Raw genomic sequence first — 15,734 nt, forward strand, 5'->3', positions numbered from 1 at the left:
AAGACTACCTTGTTTAAAAACAAAACCAGACTCATTTGTTTAAGCCCACCAACAATCTCATTTTCAGGTACACACACAGTGGCACTTACTTTCTGTTACTGAGTGATTTCAAAATAGAAAAAGCACATACAGTGCAACAGTGGCATTCTTCTGACAGCTCTCTTCACACGCGTTTGAGCTCAGTGCCAACCACACACATGGAACCTCTGAAGAACTTACAGCAACAGCCAGGGTCTGAACTAACTGCAAGGAACAGTGGAAAGCAAAACTCTGCTCGAGTTCTTTTCTTCCGCATATAAACAGAGTAAGGCTTCCAATGCTACGAATGGTATTCATGTTTCAAAGCTTGGAAAGCCTTCCAGCTGGACGATTCCTGCAGCTCTCACTGATGTCACTAACAGGTAACTGGATGCACCGCTAGCCGACAAGCACAACTTCTTCAGAAGTCCATTTTAAGAAAGAAGATACCAAATGCCAATTACATTAATTTCAGAAAGTTTATTGCACCAAATGCCGCAGAGAAATAGACCAAAGTGGCAATGTACATAAACAACTATACGAAAAAAGCCATCAAAAACACGTAGCCTGACATCAGTATTCAGTCATTCCTAAATTAAAAAAACTTGTGCTCTCCAAACATGCAAAATAGCAACACATGTTTTTATCTATATGGAAATCCTACTGTGTATGACAAAGCAGCATACTTGATATAAAAAAAACACACATCTAGAGTGCATTCAGCAGTTCAGACTTCGGTTTGATCCGGGTCCTTTTAACTCAAGTAGAATTTATACTTGAGGAATAACTGATCGTTTTGTGTAAACTGTATACAAGAGTTCGATGCATCGAAAAAGGCTTTTTGACTTTTAAAAAAGGCATTCAGTAGGGGGTGGCAAAGTCCCATCTGCTACTCTGCAGATGTAATTAGAAATATGAATTAATAACTGTAAGTAAGTATGCATTTGTTTCTTCTGGGGAGAAGACAGTTGCATACATTAAATCAGAAAGTATTTATTGAAATTAAAATAATTCAATCTTGGTGTTGTTTTAGGTTAAGGAGCTCATTGAAATGCTACGAAATTTAGTAGTTCATCCCTCCCCTCTGTGTAGCAATGCTGAGTCTTGCCTGAAAAAATACATTCTGAAACTGCATTGTGTAAACTGCTTTTACGTGGGATTTTGGAAAGAGTGTGCACTCCCACTTAAAGTATGCATTTATTGAGTTTACAGAAAAACCTACATAATACTGATAAAAACTTTGGAGTTTTTGAAAACTAAGCTACATAATCAACTTTCAGCTCCTCTGTACATTCATATCACCTCATTCAATTAAAACAAAAACAGAAACATGCCCTATAAGATGTCTAACAGCATCTGTAAACACCTACTGCCCCGTCATGCCATACTACGTCACATAAATGGCAAGATGCTACCATAAACAAGTTAAAGACTGAGTCAAAAAAGCCCTAGAAGGTGGAATCCCATCAACTGAGGTAGTACATTTGGTGGAGGGGAGAGATACGTATTCAACTCTCTTCAGACTAAAGCCTTTTTAACAGTGATAAACAGATCTCATGTTGAATTCCCCCTCCCCAAACTAAAACTGTCAGAACAAGGTAGTTCTTCGTATGATTTCTGAAGAGCAGCAACATGTTGGAGAAAGCAGCAAGAACTATAAAGTTTCAGCCTGGGCTGAAGAAATCCACACACTTGGACCATCAGCACACATGCCACTCCTAGATTAGTTTAATGCCTTGCCAAAAGGCAGATTTTTTTTTTTTTTTTTAATTTTATTTTTTTTTAAATAATCTGTGTGGTAAAAATTGTGACAGCATTAGCCTTGAAATCACTAAGTGTGTTCTAAGGAAGTCAAAGCCAACTCTATGACAGCAAAGGCGTCTCTGCACACATTGAAAAAACTGTCAGTCTGTTCAGATAAAAAGCCTACCAATGCCTTAGGAGAACTGAAACTGTCTTCTAATGAATTCAGCTATTAATTAAGAAGGACGTGAAAAAGAAGAAGCACATGGGAATTTTTATATACACGCAGGGAAGGAGTTTCACAGTCCTACACACATGCACCCACGGTCTCCCCATACAGGGACAGTTCAGGAATACACAATTTGCTCTATGGTTCTCACTTGGTTTTGACCTTGTGAAATAGAATGAAATCTGCTAACAGATGCAGAGAAAAGCTTGCTTTCCAGTAGATACAAGGATTCACAGACCAAAGATATGAAAAACTTGCTTAATTATTCGTGGTAGGAGTACACCTGAACCACAGAAAGATTCTAGCCTCTGTAGGCTAGAGGCAAGTCTATGAAAATACAATAAAAGAAATACCTGGAATGTCAGATCAGAAAGCCAGCATACAAGGAACAGCTTTAGAATCTCTGTATCAGAATATTAGGTATCCCTCTACTTGGAAACAACCCCTCTCACAGTAAGCCAGCCTACCCATTTCCCCTCAAAAAGCAACACGAGGTTAATCAAGACCCCAATCACATTTAAACAACTCACAAAATGAACATTTCATAGTTTCAAATCATTTAAAGTTTACTGTAGAAAAGTCCAAACATCAAGGTAGTACGAAATAAAACCACTTTTAATAAAAGTGCATCCCTTCAGTGTTAAAAATCTCCAATCACCAATGAGGACAACAAATAACTGGTGACCAGAAGTTTCTCAGCTTGCTATTCCCAAACAATTGTTTTGCCAGCGACTCACTTGCAAGCTGTCAATTTCAGACCTCGCTCCTGCTGGCTCAGAACAAAATGGTCCAACATTTATTTTTCCTTTTCCTTAAGAATGCTTTTTTTGATTTCTTTTCTCTCCTCAGTCTGGTCCGTGATTCCACATCCAGCTCAACAGTGCTTTATGCATTATTATTATTATTATTTTTTACATTCATGTTATCACCAACATGAAAACAGTAAAATACAAAATTTCCTTTTGCTTTCTAGAAATATAGAAGGTCAGTATCGACTCATGGAGAAGTAGTTTCTGGTCTCAAAGCAGTTAATCTACTAAGGAAAGGCACCCGTATGACAGTTTAAGATTCCTGTAGAATCAAAAAGGATAATTGCAAACATTCATATTAATAGCAAACATCAGGGGGGTTCGCCCTCTACATTTCATCTGACTTGAAGCAATGCTCACCTTTTACACCTAGCATGCCCAGCTAATAACCAGAAAGAAGTAATACTTTCGACTGAAGGTTCCATAAAGATTTTTCCCCCAGTTAGATTGTCTTCAGTGGGTGCCAATGGACTGGTGTACGTGTGTACACACGTGCACTACAGCACTGGGATCATACAGAAGTTTGTCAAAGTCACACTCCTCAGGGATAGCAATACTTGATGACACCAAGACACAGGTTAAATTCATACAGAAACTCAAAAAGGTACTGAAGTTGCATCAGTAACAAATGTAAACTTGTGGCAGAAATTCCATAAGGCCTTCCTACAAAAGAATCTCAGAAGTTCATTCCATTTTCGGGGTAGAACTACTTCTAGTCATAAGCCATTTGAATACCTCATTAAAAGAGAAGCAGCAGCAGCTTTCTTCATTTCTTGTCCTTCGAGGAAGAAGTCACATCACCTCACGCACACCACCATTTCCAGGTAACATTTGGCTGCTAAAAACAGACTCCTTTTCTGAGCTGGTCACTTCCACTATACAAAATCATGCTTTTGCTCTGCAAGAAAATCATGTTCCATCTAATACACTTGTGTATAGGAATGCTATATACATAGTTTACAGCTTTTCTTCCCCAGCAAAGAAACATACACCACACTCAGAAGTACACTGTGTGGAAATCCTTTCCAGCCCACTTGTTCTGTAACTGTTACTTCATGGTTTCGAGCAGCGTTTTGGATGGCAGCTCGCAGTCTGCCACATAGTGTTAGCTTTTGTCCTTTGATTCAAAACACAATGCAAGGATGCAGTCACTAAGTCAGAAGAGAGATTGTAAGAAACACCTGAATGCCTTTTATGTTATGTAAACTGATGTCCTCCAACCAAACATCCAGCTGCAATTGGAATGGAAAGGTGGTAGAAGGTACAGTTATCTGCTTTTTTCAGTGTTCCCATTTACCAGTATTTGGCACCTCTGTTCCTCTTCCAACATGCCCGTATTCTTTATTTTAAGGGAATGACTATCCTGAGATTTTAATTTATAAGAGTATTTGAGCAACATATGGGGAATGAGTACTTGCTATAGCAGCCAACAAAGGCAAGTCATTGGATTCAATCCTGGGGGAAGAAACAAAAAAAAAAGACTTTAAAATATACAATCACTTGCACAAAAGAATAGAAACAAGAGGATATTCCTCATCCATTCTAAGGAAATTAAAAATGTCTTACTGTAACCAAGGCCACTGCTTAGCGATTCGTTCCTAATGTATCAACAAAAGCATAAGATGCTTCAAAAAACAAAGGAGCAAGAAGCACACTATCATCTGAGTGAGGGAAAAAAAACCTACTGGTCTCCTTATTTAAAGTTACACTTCTCAGAATGAGATCTTGAACAGCTGGGATAAAGACAAGTTAAGTTTTAACCGCAGTGCTAAAACTATCTTCTTGAGAGTGTATGCTCACTTCTTGCTCCTTCCTCTTCTGTTTTCACAGCAGGTGCATCCTTAAAGCTTGTGCTCTACTCAAGTACCATTTTTGGACGACCTCACAGTTACCAAAAACTTTCTTCATTCTTAAGATTAAAGAATGACTAATGATTAAGTCTTGCTTTTGAACTGCCTGCTGATTTTCAGATGGCTCACTGGAAATTATTTCTACACTTTTAGACACGTGAGAGAAGGGGAATGCTAAATATGGAATAAGCAGCAAGTCCCCACGGGAACAAAATGATTACATTCAGAAACTGTAAAGGAAAATAACTGGTTTAAGTTTCACCATAAGCTAAGACTGATATCTACAGTACTCACCCTAATACAATTCCTAGTTCTTTTATGTGCACTCTTGTATGTCCTCGCAGATATTCTGAAAGCATTTTGCTTTTGAGATACATCTCTTGTAGTCTATCCTCAAGATGCATTATGCACTGTAAACACAGACCAAAAACTTCAGAATGACTTGAAAAACTGCAGCATCACAGACATTAGCTACAATAATGCACTGACACATATTAACAAGAAAATGTCAAAAGTCCCCGCTCCAAAAAGTGGAGAGGATATTACAGTTCTGCTGGCAAGTTTAAAAAAGAACAAAAGAAATACACCAGCCTCTCTCACCTCAAGGAATTGGAGCATTTCCACTTTTCTTAGGAAGCAAACTTGTTGCAAAAGTAAAAAAGAAACAAGACCCAACACAACCAATTCTCCTCAAAGTCAGACGCAGCGTTTTGCCAACCTGTTTTTAAACAGGCTTATAGACAATTAAGATCTCATTATGCATCTAACTTTAAGACATTGAAGACCTCTCTTTACTTTGAGGCTGACAGAACACTGGAACAAGTGACCCAGGGAAGTTGTGGAGTCTCCTTCTCTGGAGATATTCAAAACCCCACCTGGATGCTTTCCTGGGCATCCTGCTGTAGGAAAACTGCTTTGTCAGGAGGGTTGGACTAGGTGATTTCCAGAGGCTGCTTACATGCCCCTTACATTACTGTGTGATTCTGTGACTCATAAGGTGAGCAGGTAGGATGCCTTATCACATATTTTGCACCAAAACTTAAGGTAACTCAATTCAACATATTCCTTCTTCCCACAGGGATGTCCGCTTCAAAAGAAGTTAAATTAGTTCAGTTCTCCAAGCTCCAGAAGATGAAAACAAGAAGCACATGCAGAACCTCATATTATCAAATACATAATCATCCAGCAGGTGGAGACTGCAATTAGAAACAGCAGTAAATATCTTCAGGCCATTGTTCTATGTATAGTTTGAGATTAATGGAAACCATAAGCATTAGAAATGAGAACCTGTGAAAGCAGTTCTGCTAATTAAATAAAAAAAAAAAAAAGAAAAAAGACTCCTACTGGCAGGTAGCCTATCGTGTATTTTTCTGATGGTCTTGAGCAAGTTAAAGATCCCTAACGATACTGTGAATTTTTATCAGGTATTAATTGTGAAATGCAAAGGGACGTTTGATCAAATGCACTACGTAACAGTAAAACAACAGCCACTAGTAGAGGAAAGGCAAAAGCTTTCTGACTGCAGTTTGATCTGTCTGTTTCAAGCCAGTTTTCACCCAAGCCATTATAATTATAATAGCACTCCTGGATTCTAGCCTAAAGCCATTCTTCTCTTTTCCATTACAGGTAACACTAATGCAGAAAGCCTGTTAGCACTCCCCCAGTGCTTCACAAGACATGCTGCTGGTTCCCAGAGTAGCAGTTCAACACACATTTCAAATTCCAGTACACTAGAACTGAACAATTACAGATACTCTTTTACTTTAAAGTTGAGGAAGCACCTAAAGACGACCTGCACATTGTCTTAAGAGATTCTTTATATAAAATTATCTGTTATTCCTGAAAGCTAAAGAAAATACTTTTTTCTTTTTGATCTCAATCCATTTTGTTTAAAAATAGTCATGTAAGCAAAGTACAATAAATAAGTCGTCTTTTTTCTTTTTATTTTGACATTCAGCTTCCTCTGTGGCTTCTCGTTGACTAAATGAATCAAAAAAATTGAAGACATTTAAAAACACAGGAGTAGCTCAAAATGAGCTGCAAAGAGCAGGTGAAACTTTTGACATGCTGCTGGCAAGCAACAATTGCACTTTCTACTACCCTCTCACCCTGGCATACTGCAAAGCTCTCCACAGGACAGCTGCCAGCCTCAAGCACCACCAAGACACCATCACCTGTCCTTCCTTCAGTCTCAGGTTGGGTTTTGACTGCTGTTGTACCACAACAAACTGAAACCCTATTACGTGAAAAGTGACTGCAGGCTTGTGCTTGTAAAGGAATCTGCAAGCAAACAGCATCACGTAAGCATTTGATCTATACTAGTACATACACTTTTGTCCAAATTTAAGTCAGCGTGACCATGACAGAAGAGCCACATTTCTCCCCCTGGAGTTCAGAGGACCAACTCTCCATTCTTTCATTATTCTGCACCTGCTGGCAAAAATCTGTACAATCTGACAGAAGAACCAAAGTATCTTTAATGCAGACAAAGTATCTTTAATGCAGATAGAAAAATCACAAGCGTCCATGATTGTCATTTTATTGCAACTATTCGTTTAGAAAAGGAAATAAAAATGCTCCACTTCCTCAAAACATACAGAAATTGCATATAAAAAAATCCCAAAGCAATAGTGGAAAAACACACTTCCATTGCAGAACCAACCAATGAGTTCAAAACTGCCAGAAAGTAAGGTGCTCCAATGCCAGCACTACAATTAACCAATCCCACAGGCTTTCCAGTGCCCAAAAGAATCCTGAAAGTGCACTTACATTCACATTCTTGGCCCCAGTACTTGATTTCAAGAACTGAAAATAATCGGTACCACTAATTTTATCCCAAACAGAGTCAACTAACACTACTTACAGCTGTTAATACTGAGCTCCATCATTCCATTCCATCTACTAGCCCAGTCATTTCACAGGCTTCCTACAAAGTTTTTCAAGGCTGTGTGCTGTAGAACAAACTGATTCTGCTTACTTACAACTTAAACTCCTATTACTTACACACCTAATCTTTCCCCAGATATAATGGTGTGTTTAAAACTGTATTATAATTACTGCTGTCATACTTGTGGGTAATTTGTTGTTTTGGCTGATTACAGCAACTCAGAAAGAGCCACTCATTTGCTTTGATGAACTCTACTACTGAGGACAGGAGAAGATGCTGTAGGAAGAGCATTATGCAGTATAAAAAAAAAACAATGTCCTCTGCTGCAACCCATCCAACCCAAAGGGTTTTCAGACTTCAGTATCCTCCCAGAAATCCAGTGGGAAGAATGTCAGCAAGGTGATCTGAGGCAGGACTGATTGACAGAGTTGGCTAGAATATGCATGAAATTGAAAGGTCAGGTAGACATGCACAGGTATACACATTTGGAGGGAAGAGAGAAGGCATCCACTAGCTGTTGTTTGAAAAAAAGAATTGCCCAAGAACAGAAAACTGTATGGTAGAAACTGGCTTAGGCAGACAGAAGCTTCCAACAGTAGGGAATTGGGAAAACTACAAAAAAAATAAATCTAAGTCAAATTTAACAACCCTAATCATAAATATGTGAGGGCCGTGCTAAAATTGCCTAAGTAACTTTAGTTCTGTCACATCTATTTCAAAGCAGTTGATTTTAACCTATTACAAATAAAGTTAATCACAAATGAAGTTAAAAACAGTATGAGTAAGTGAACTGTAGCATGTCTGTGGTTTGTTTTTTGTTTTTAAATCTGTTATGCCAACTTACCTACATCAATAAATTAATATCTGATAGGAGCCACTAAAACACACAGCACACAAAACTCTGCACTTGTTAACTAAGCTGAACAATTTTCATTAGCTTTGGTTTTCAGCAAAGTAATACTTACAAAGTCAGCTGGGAGGTTGAGTTTATAAAGCTGTAAAATAGACTGCAGTAAACTGGATACTTGACTTGACACCAAGACATCTTTGCCTAACTTCATATTGTCCATCATTTTTCTCTGGCTTGTAGCTACTTGTACGTTCCATTTATCTGTGTCTGCAATGATACAGACAGCTTCTGCTATTGGTTCATCTAGCACTGGATGCTGCAATAGATACAAGACAAACATTATGCCACGCTTGCATACACGTTTCCACAACTTAGTTTGCTGCCCCACTTTCATTCACGTTGTGGCAAGGGATAATAAAGTGATCCAAATGAATGCTCTTGTCCAATAGGAAAACAGAATTATCTCAAGAAAAATGAGACAGAATACCAGTTTCAGAGAGAGAGCTGACATCCAGTAACACTGTTAAGTATAAGCTGTCAATTTGATAAAGGCATTTAAATAGTTTTTTTAGTAGAGCTTCAGACTCTCAACTCCAATACTTGTTCTTCACTAATGGAATTCCAGCTTCAATGAAAAAGTTCTTTCAAAAGGAATGGGGTATTAGTTACACTGATGCAGCTGTAACTAAAGTAAGTTTGATGTTTCACCTTTGTGAGGGATTTCACTACGCAGAACAGAGATAACATGTGCACAAAGAAACAGTGTCACATTAAAGCAATTTGACATTTAAAAATAAATTGCACACATCACCATTTTGGACACTGCACTGAAGTCATTCCAGCAGGATAATTCTTAACTGCTCTGTAAAGAAGCAGGGAGCAATCACTAGACTAATACATAAAATTGCACACTAGATGCTCTCAATGTTACTTTAGTGAAGGACAAATTAATCATTTGGTGTACCTAAGAGTAAGAATATCAAAGATCTTATCTGCAGTCAACTAACTTTATTTAGTAAGTCAGTCATTCCTGCCACAGTCTAGTATAACACAAGCTTCCACAAGACTTATCTGCCTTGCAACAAATGCCACTCAGTGGCAAGCTGTTTCCAACAGCTCACTTAACACCTTCATAATTACAGATAACTGCCTCCAATTGTGACTGAAAATAAGTGGTTTCGCAGATTTTTTTTTTCCTCGTAACTTCAAGCTGCAACCATTTTTCCCTGTGTTTATCTTTTAAGGGAAAACTGAAGAGAATACGAGGAAAAAAAAGTGACTCTTGTGTGAAGAGATTTCTCATGCAGTGATTTAAGGAGCTTTCTTTCAAGAAGGATGATGTGTCAGGTGTGGCTGTTAAGAACCAGCAAACAGACAACAAAGCAAGTTCTAAAGTACAAAATACCACATTTCTGGCGCTTCTCAGTAATATCAGCAACTTCTGCTATGACTCAGAGCAGTACTTTCACTCACATGCATTGCATGAAGTAGGTCAGCTAGTAGACACTGCTTCAGTTTTTCATCATTGCTTACTCCGTGCAGCACTAGATCAGGCACATAGGTATGACAGTAACCACCTAGAAGTGATCTCCCAAAGTTTTTCACACACTGTCTGCTGACTGTGTTTGACCTGAAATAAAAAAAAATAGAAAGCAGCTAGGATTCTTGCTTGACAGACTCCATTCAGATTATAACAAGATTTGATTAACCCCCTCCTCTTGGTTTTACTGCAAATTTTAATCAAGAATTGTACTAAAAATGCTGTGAATCAATTACTCTTTGAAACCATAATTTTGTAACTTCAGTGCTGTACTGATTCCTTCAAATTTCAGAAAAGCCAAATCTACACGCACTGGAACTTGTGATATCTATGATCCCTGCCTTACTGTGTTTAACGGGTTTGCTAAATTTGAGTTCCCAAACTCAGCTCAAGCAGCAAAAATATCTTTCTAGCTACTTAACATGCATCAGGAAGCTCCACATGCATCTCTAAAGATCACAAGTTTTCGAATGGGATGCTCTTATTCAAAGTTGCATTTAGTCATCATCAGTTCTAGCAACACTGAAGTTTGCTTGTCTTCAAATAGGACAGCCTACACTGAGTGTTTCAGGCAATCAGCCTCATCACTTTTATTAAACATCTGAAGAACACTGTCAAAAAAGTTCACTGCAAATGACAGCTTGGTCTTGGTCATCTTTTTGAAATACACTACCTGGGTCTGTTATGGATTTGTTTGCAAGCAACTTAATCAACATCCCAGCAGGCTTCAGACTCCAAATCCTGAACACCTTTAACGTACCAACAGCTTTTGACTCCGCTCAGTTGTAAGTTCATTTAAACTCCATTACCTTGGTAAAGGAAGTTCCACTTCTGCAAACTCTTCAGGTCGCTTGCTGACGTTGTCGTGACGCACTCCATCAGGAATACAACAGTCACCTTCTTCGTCGCTGGCTCCAAGAGCACTGTCTGAACTCTCATTCCTTGGAATGTCCCCCTCAACTCTGAAGGGGGTTTTTCTTCTAGCATCCCCACAGGGGACATCTTTAGCACCTAGTTTAGGGGACTCTTTTTTGACAGCAGAAGAATCTACTTCTACACAGCCAGGCGAATAGCTCTCCAGCTTGCCAGAGCATGAAGTTCTAGTTTCTTTTACGCTTGGCAATGTTACAGTTTCTACATTATCAACTGACAAAAGTAGTTCACCCGAAACTGTGTTCTTTAAATTTACTTCAGTTCCTTTATTTTCCGTATGTTGGTTATTAAGCATACTCCCCTGCCCCTCACAAGATGAGATCTGTGCATAACAAATACTATGCTTACTGTATGGCAAAGAGGCAGCTTCACAGCTTTCTTTTTGATTCTGGGAAGCACCCACAGTCAGATTTGTAGAACTGGAGGCACAGTGTATTATTACCTCTGGATTTTTTCTCAATACCTTCAGATTCTCTTCCATTTCTCTCCTTCGAGTTTCTAAGTCTGACTCTGGTGATGCAGAGCTTCCAATCCGAAAGGTGACCTTTTCTAAATGTGAACTCCTGTGGCCAGACCTTTCAGGACAAGGTAAAGCAGACGACCTACCAGACAACCGCTTTTCCACTTTTCTTCCATTCTGGTTTTTGTTCTTCCTTACATCCGTTACATCCTCCAAATTAGATGGCTCTTCAAAGTGGCTGGGCACAGTTCCTGTATCAGCGACAGCTCTTTCCCCACTGTCAGTTGCTCCTTTATGTAAAGTGCTAGTTAGACAGTCAACAGATGTTTCAGAATTCTGACTGACTTTTCCTATTGTTTCTTTCTTTTCTTTTGAAGAGGCTGGCACAGTGCAAGTGCCTTTGGGGTTATAGACCCACTCTGCAACAGTATGGTTCTTACTTGGATCATTTTTTGGAGGTAGGATTGGAGGCACAAGAGCAGGTTCATTTTTGACAGTGACAACGACATAGTCAGACTCTTCTATCTCTCCTTTCTCTAGTGCAGTTGTGATCTTGCTTCCATTTAGCACTTGTTCTTCTTCTCCAACTGCCTCGCTCCACGTCAGCTGATTTTCCTGTAGCTCAGAGCACCGAATGAAGTAAGTTAGAACATAGAGCAAGCGCTGCACCAACTCTTTACGTTTCCCAACAACAACAGTTCGAGTCAATCTAACCGGAGAGCCTATGGCACCATAGAGATCACCTAGACAGGAAAATAAGAATTTCACATGGAATTCATTTTGAAACAGCATTCACTACAGGCACAAACAGACAATTTATTTCATGGTCATTTGTAGGAGCCTAAAGCACAGAATAACAAAAGAAATCCCTCCACATTTCCCACAACTGGTTCGCATCCAGAAGGTTTTTGCTGTTTTTGTGAGGGTTTGGCTGCTATTATTCAGTTTCTTCCTGTTCAGATTTTTATTTATAAAATGGTTACAAGATATTATCACGTAGAAATTGACATAACAGATGGTGAAGAAGAAAAAAAGTCTCTCTCTGAAGCCAGCTACGCTATTTCCTAATTTACTGCTAGCTATTTTTTATTCCCCTCACAAAGATACTCTGTTTGATTGCAGTCACTTTTTCTTCCCCTTTCAGGTAAACACATAGACTCTATCTATATGAGAATTTGTATCTTTCAGGACTGAGATATAAAATAAAAAACAGAGAAAGATCCAGTATCAGTTTAATAAATGAGATTAAAATGAAATAAAATAAATAAGCCCTTCCTTACTGGGCAAGGCACGTGTGCTTCTGTATGTTAGCAAGGTTGACTCCAAGTAGGAAACTTTTACTTTGGCAGAGAGTAGAGGAGGACTAGGGGATATATTCACTATTCAAAGCACAACTATAACGTGAAAGGTGGGTACTAGGACATAACCTGAAATAAAAATGCTCCTTTATTCCAAAAGAAAAAACAACCACTGTATTCCACTTTCAATACCTTCGTTGTGAAGACGTATTTATCTTCCAGCTGCCTATTATGTTCTATCAGCTGGAGGGTTTCCACCCAATGTTCTGAGAGAAATAAACATAGGCAAACAGCCAATAAGGCAATTTTTGCATACTCTACTATAAATAAAGATGAACTAACTCAAGACATGTCCACTGCCTGTTAACGCAGCAGATGGGAAATCGCTACCAAAAGCTCTATTTTTTATAGGCAATCTAAGTGTTCACACTGAAACCCAGTTTCTCTAGTTTGGGCTTTGTAAGCTGCCAGCTAACTTAGATTAGTGCTCTAAGTACTGAGCACTTACTGAGGGCTGCTCATATGCTCTGAACCAAGTATCCCACCTTGTACAGACCTCATGAAAGCGCATTAAATGAGACAATCATACCTTTAGAAAGATTTCTACCAAGAGCAAGAGTAAATGTGGTTTCAACATGAGGAAGGCAAAACAGTGAAAGAAAGTGCATGCCTAACCTCCTGTGAGCCATAAAGGACTCAGAAGTAATAAGGCTCCTGACTTCATTCCTGCAGGAGAAGCATCAATCAGACAGTTGTTCCATCACTCTCACTTGCAGTCTCCCCTGCCAAGATCTGTCAATTCCCATGATGCAAGCAATGCACTGGAGAATAGAGGCACTGCTAATCCTGTCCTCCCCCAGGTAAGGGTGCTCTTGCATACAGTCCCACAGATTAACATGCAAGGACATTGATTCCTCAGTATTGCAAACTGAGCTACAGACTATGCAATTGGAATTTCATTAAAATCAGTGCCAGGCAGGCCATGAGGGCTAGCAGTTTGGCAAGGCCATAGAAGATGTTTTCTTTCAAGTTGAACACAGTTACTATGGAAATCAGATTCAAGCTTTGTGTTCATTTGCACAATTCACTTTAAATGTGACGTTAATAAGACAGTAAAATTTAAAACTGCAGTCATCAAAACATACAATTGTGAAGCACATTAGATTGAAGATGACATTTAAAAGACTGTCCTATTTACAGTTGTACCAATATGCAATTGCAATCATTACATAGTGGGAACATAGCTTTGAAGGTGGAAAAAGCAGGTACATAAAAATACTCGACAAGAAATCGTTTCCATCTTAAAGCCTTAGGCCTCATATTTTTTTTCTCCCTTTCTAAAGAAAGAGACCAGCAGAGGGCAACATCTTACTTCTCACATCAGCTACTGCAACCACTCCATACTACTACTGGGCTTTGAAAGAACAAAACCAAGTCAGAAAGCATTTTGAGAATTCGTCTGGGCTGGTAGCAACACACAGCTTAGGAGGGCAAGAGGAAGAAACCATTTCTTGACAAGTCACCTGCCGTACCTCTGGGAGTCACCATAAGACCCACTGCCCACTTCACACCTGCACTTCAGCTTGTTTACCTCCAGCTTGGCTCCATCCTCAACACCCTGAGCAAGCTTCTGTCTTTTTCCTCCCTGGGAACTTAAATCCATTACTACTCTGTGTTACCTTTTAAAGACATGCTAAGACCGGAAACAATTCCACAACTACATCTCTCAAGTAACAATTCTTAGTTTCTCAGTGACTGCGGAGAACTAAGCTAGACAATAAGCAAGAAAAAGCAGGCAGCCCACGGTGTGCCCATGTGTTACTTCATATGCCAATACAGTACATCATTTAAAGTTAAGGCTGATGTGATGCAAAATTCACACCTGCTGCCCAGACCACCAACAATTCTGTTGTCCACCAGAATTTTCAAGGTTTGATCACTGGCATCCTTATTCTCTCAGCTCTCTTTCATCTACTTGTTTGACATAATTAATCCCCAGTATCAAGATAATTTGTAGGCTGTGGTATGTTAGAGAACAGAGTGAGGAGCTGGGCATAAAGAGTAATCCTATCCCAAGCCCCATTCCTGTAACTCTGAATGAATGGAGGCACTGCTAGTTGCTAGACTTTTTCTCTGCTTCTTGGTGTCCATGCTGGCTCTATGAAGAAAAGGGGTGCCTGGTCAGTCCCAACTGTATTCTCTCCATCCAGCCTATTTCCTTTTATTCTTCCCAGGCTGTTCAGGTCATTCCCAGCACTTGCAGCCTTCTGAAGATGTCTAAAGAAGTTACCTAACCAAGCAGCGTTACCGAGAACAACTGAGAAAACCAGGCCATACTAATGGATGTCCAAACACACTTGCTTAGCTTGATTCAAGACATCCGTTTGTAACCCCGCCCAGCTTATACCAAAGAAAATTAACAAATGTGATCCAGATTTCTATTACCACTCAAATTCCTCAAGTCAGTGGCAGAGGACAGCAATCACAATGAAGCTCAGCCATAGCAGTCCAGGTCTAGCCTGAGAAACAGCACCTGATTTTAACACGACACGGAGGAATTCACGCTTCCAAGCAGCTTACGGAAGAGGAGTGGATGTTAGTCATAGAGAAAACTGAAGCTTTCAAATTTTCACTGACCAAGCTGTGCCCAAAGAGGGTTATATGGATGGGATTTTGCCAGCATGTTCACAAACTGCGAAGTACGCTTCTCAGAGAAGGCCTTTATAGGAAGATGGTCAACTGGCATTACTGTTGGGACCCAAGCCAGGTGATACGTCAGCACCGCAGTTAACAAAGCAGCAAAGAACCTAGGAAAAAGAAGATAACGTGACCAAAGTAACACTGGTAAAGAACATCACATTAAATGCTTGAACATATCCACGTGCCCTGAGTAGCACACAAGCTCTCAGGAAGTATCGCCGGCAGGAGGTATGGAGTGGAAGATTAAGCTTACTGGTTTTTGTTGATCTGTTCTATCAGAAATGTGAATTCTTTAAGAAAACGCTGGCACAGCTGGTTCTTCTCCAGGGTATTGGACATCATATTAAGCCACACTGGCTCTGCAATCCTTGGAACAGAATATAGGTTCCAGATGGTAATTCTGCTCAAAAAAAATAA

The 15,734-nt window shown here is 39.4% G+C and overlaps 1 protein-coding gene across 6 annotated transcripts in view; it reads right to left on the reverse strand.

Annotated features, from left to right (window-relative positions):
- Positions 1-483: 483 nt before the first annotated feature.
- The window catches only part of FNIP2 (folliculin interacting protein 2), a 46,910-nt gene continuing 31,659 nt past the window's right edge, over positions 484-15,734 (reverse strand). For all 6 annotated transcript variants that reach the window (XM_042829761.1, XM_042829759.1, XM_042829757.1 and 3 more), the window contains 7 exons: positions 15,571-15,717; positions 15,255-15,424; positions 10,736-12,062; positions 9,860-10,016; positions 8,502-8,702; positions 4,944-5,059; positions 484-4,254 (listed from right to left, as the gene is read on the reverse strand). In XM_042829761.1, coding sequence (XP_042685695.1) covers positions 4,176-4,254; positions 4,944-5,059; positions 8,502-8,702; positions 9,860-10,016; positions 10,736-12,062; positions 15,255-15,424; positions 15,571-15,717 — 2,197 coding nt within the window. In that variant the 3' untranslated portion in view covers positions 484-4,175. The remainder of the gene's footprint in view (positions 4,255-4,943; positions 5,060-8,501; positions 8,703-9,859; positions 10,017-10,735; positions 12,063-15,254; positions 15,425-15,570; positions 15,718-15,734) is intronic.

This window comes from Centrocercus urophasianus, unplaced genomic scaffold, assembly GCF_019232065.1.
Source record: "Centrocercus urophasianus isolate 14NV4802_14NV808 unplaced genomic scaffold, USGS_Curo_1.0 seq_32, whole genome shotgun sequence".
NCBI lineage: Eukaryota > Metazoa > Chordata > Aves > Galliformes > Phasianidae > Centrocercus > Centrocercus urophasianus.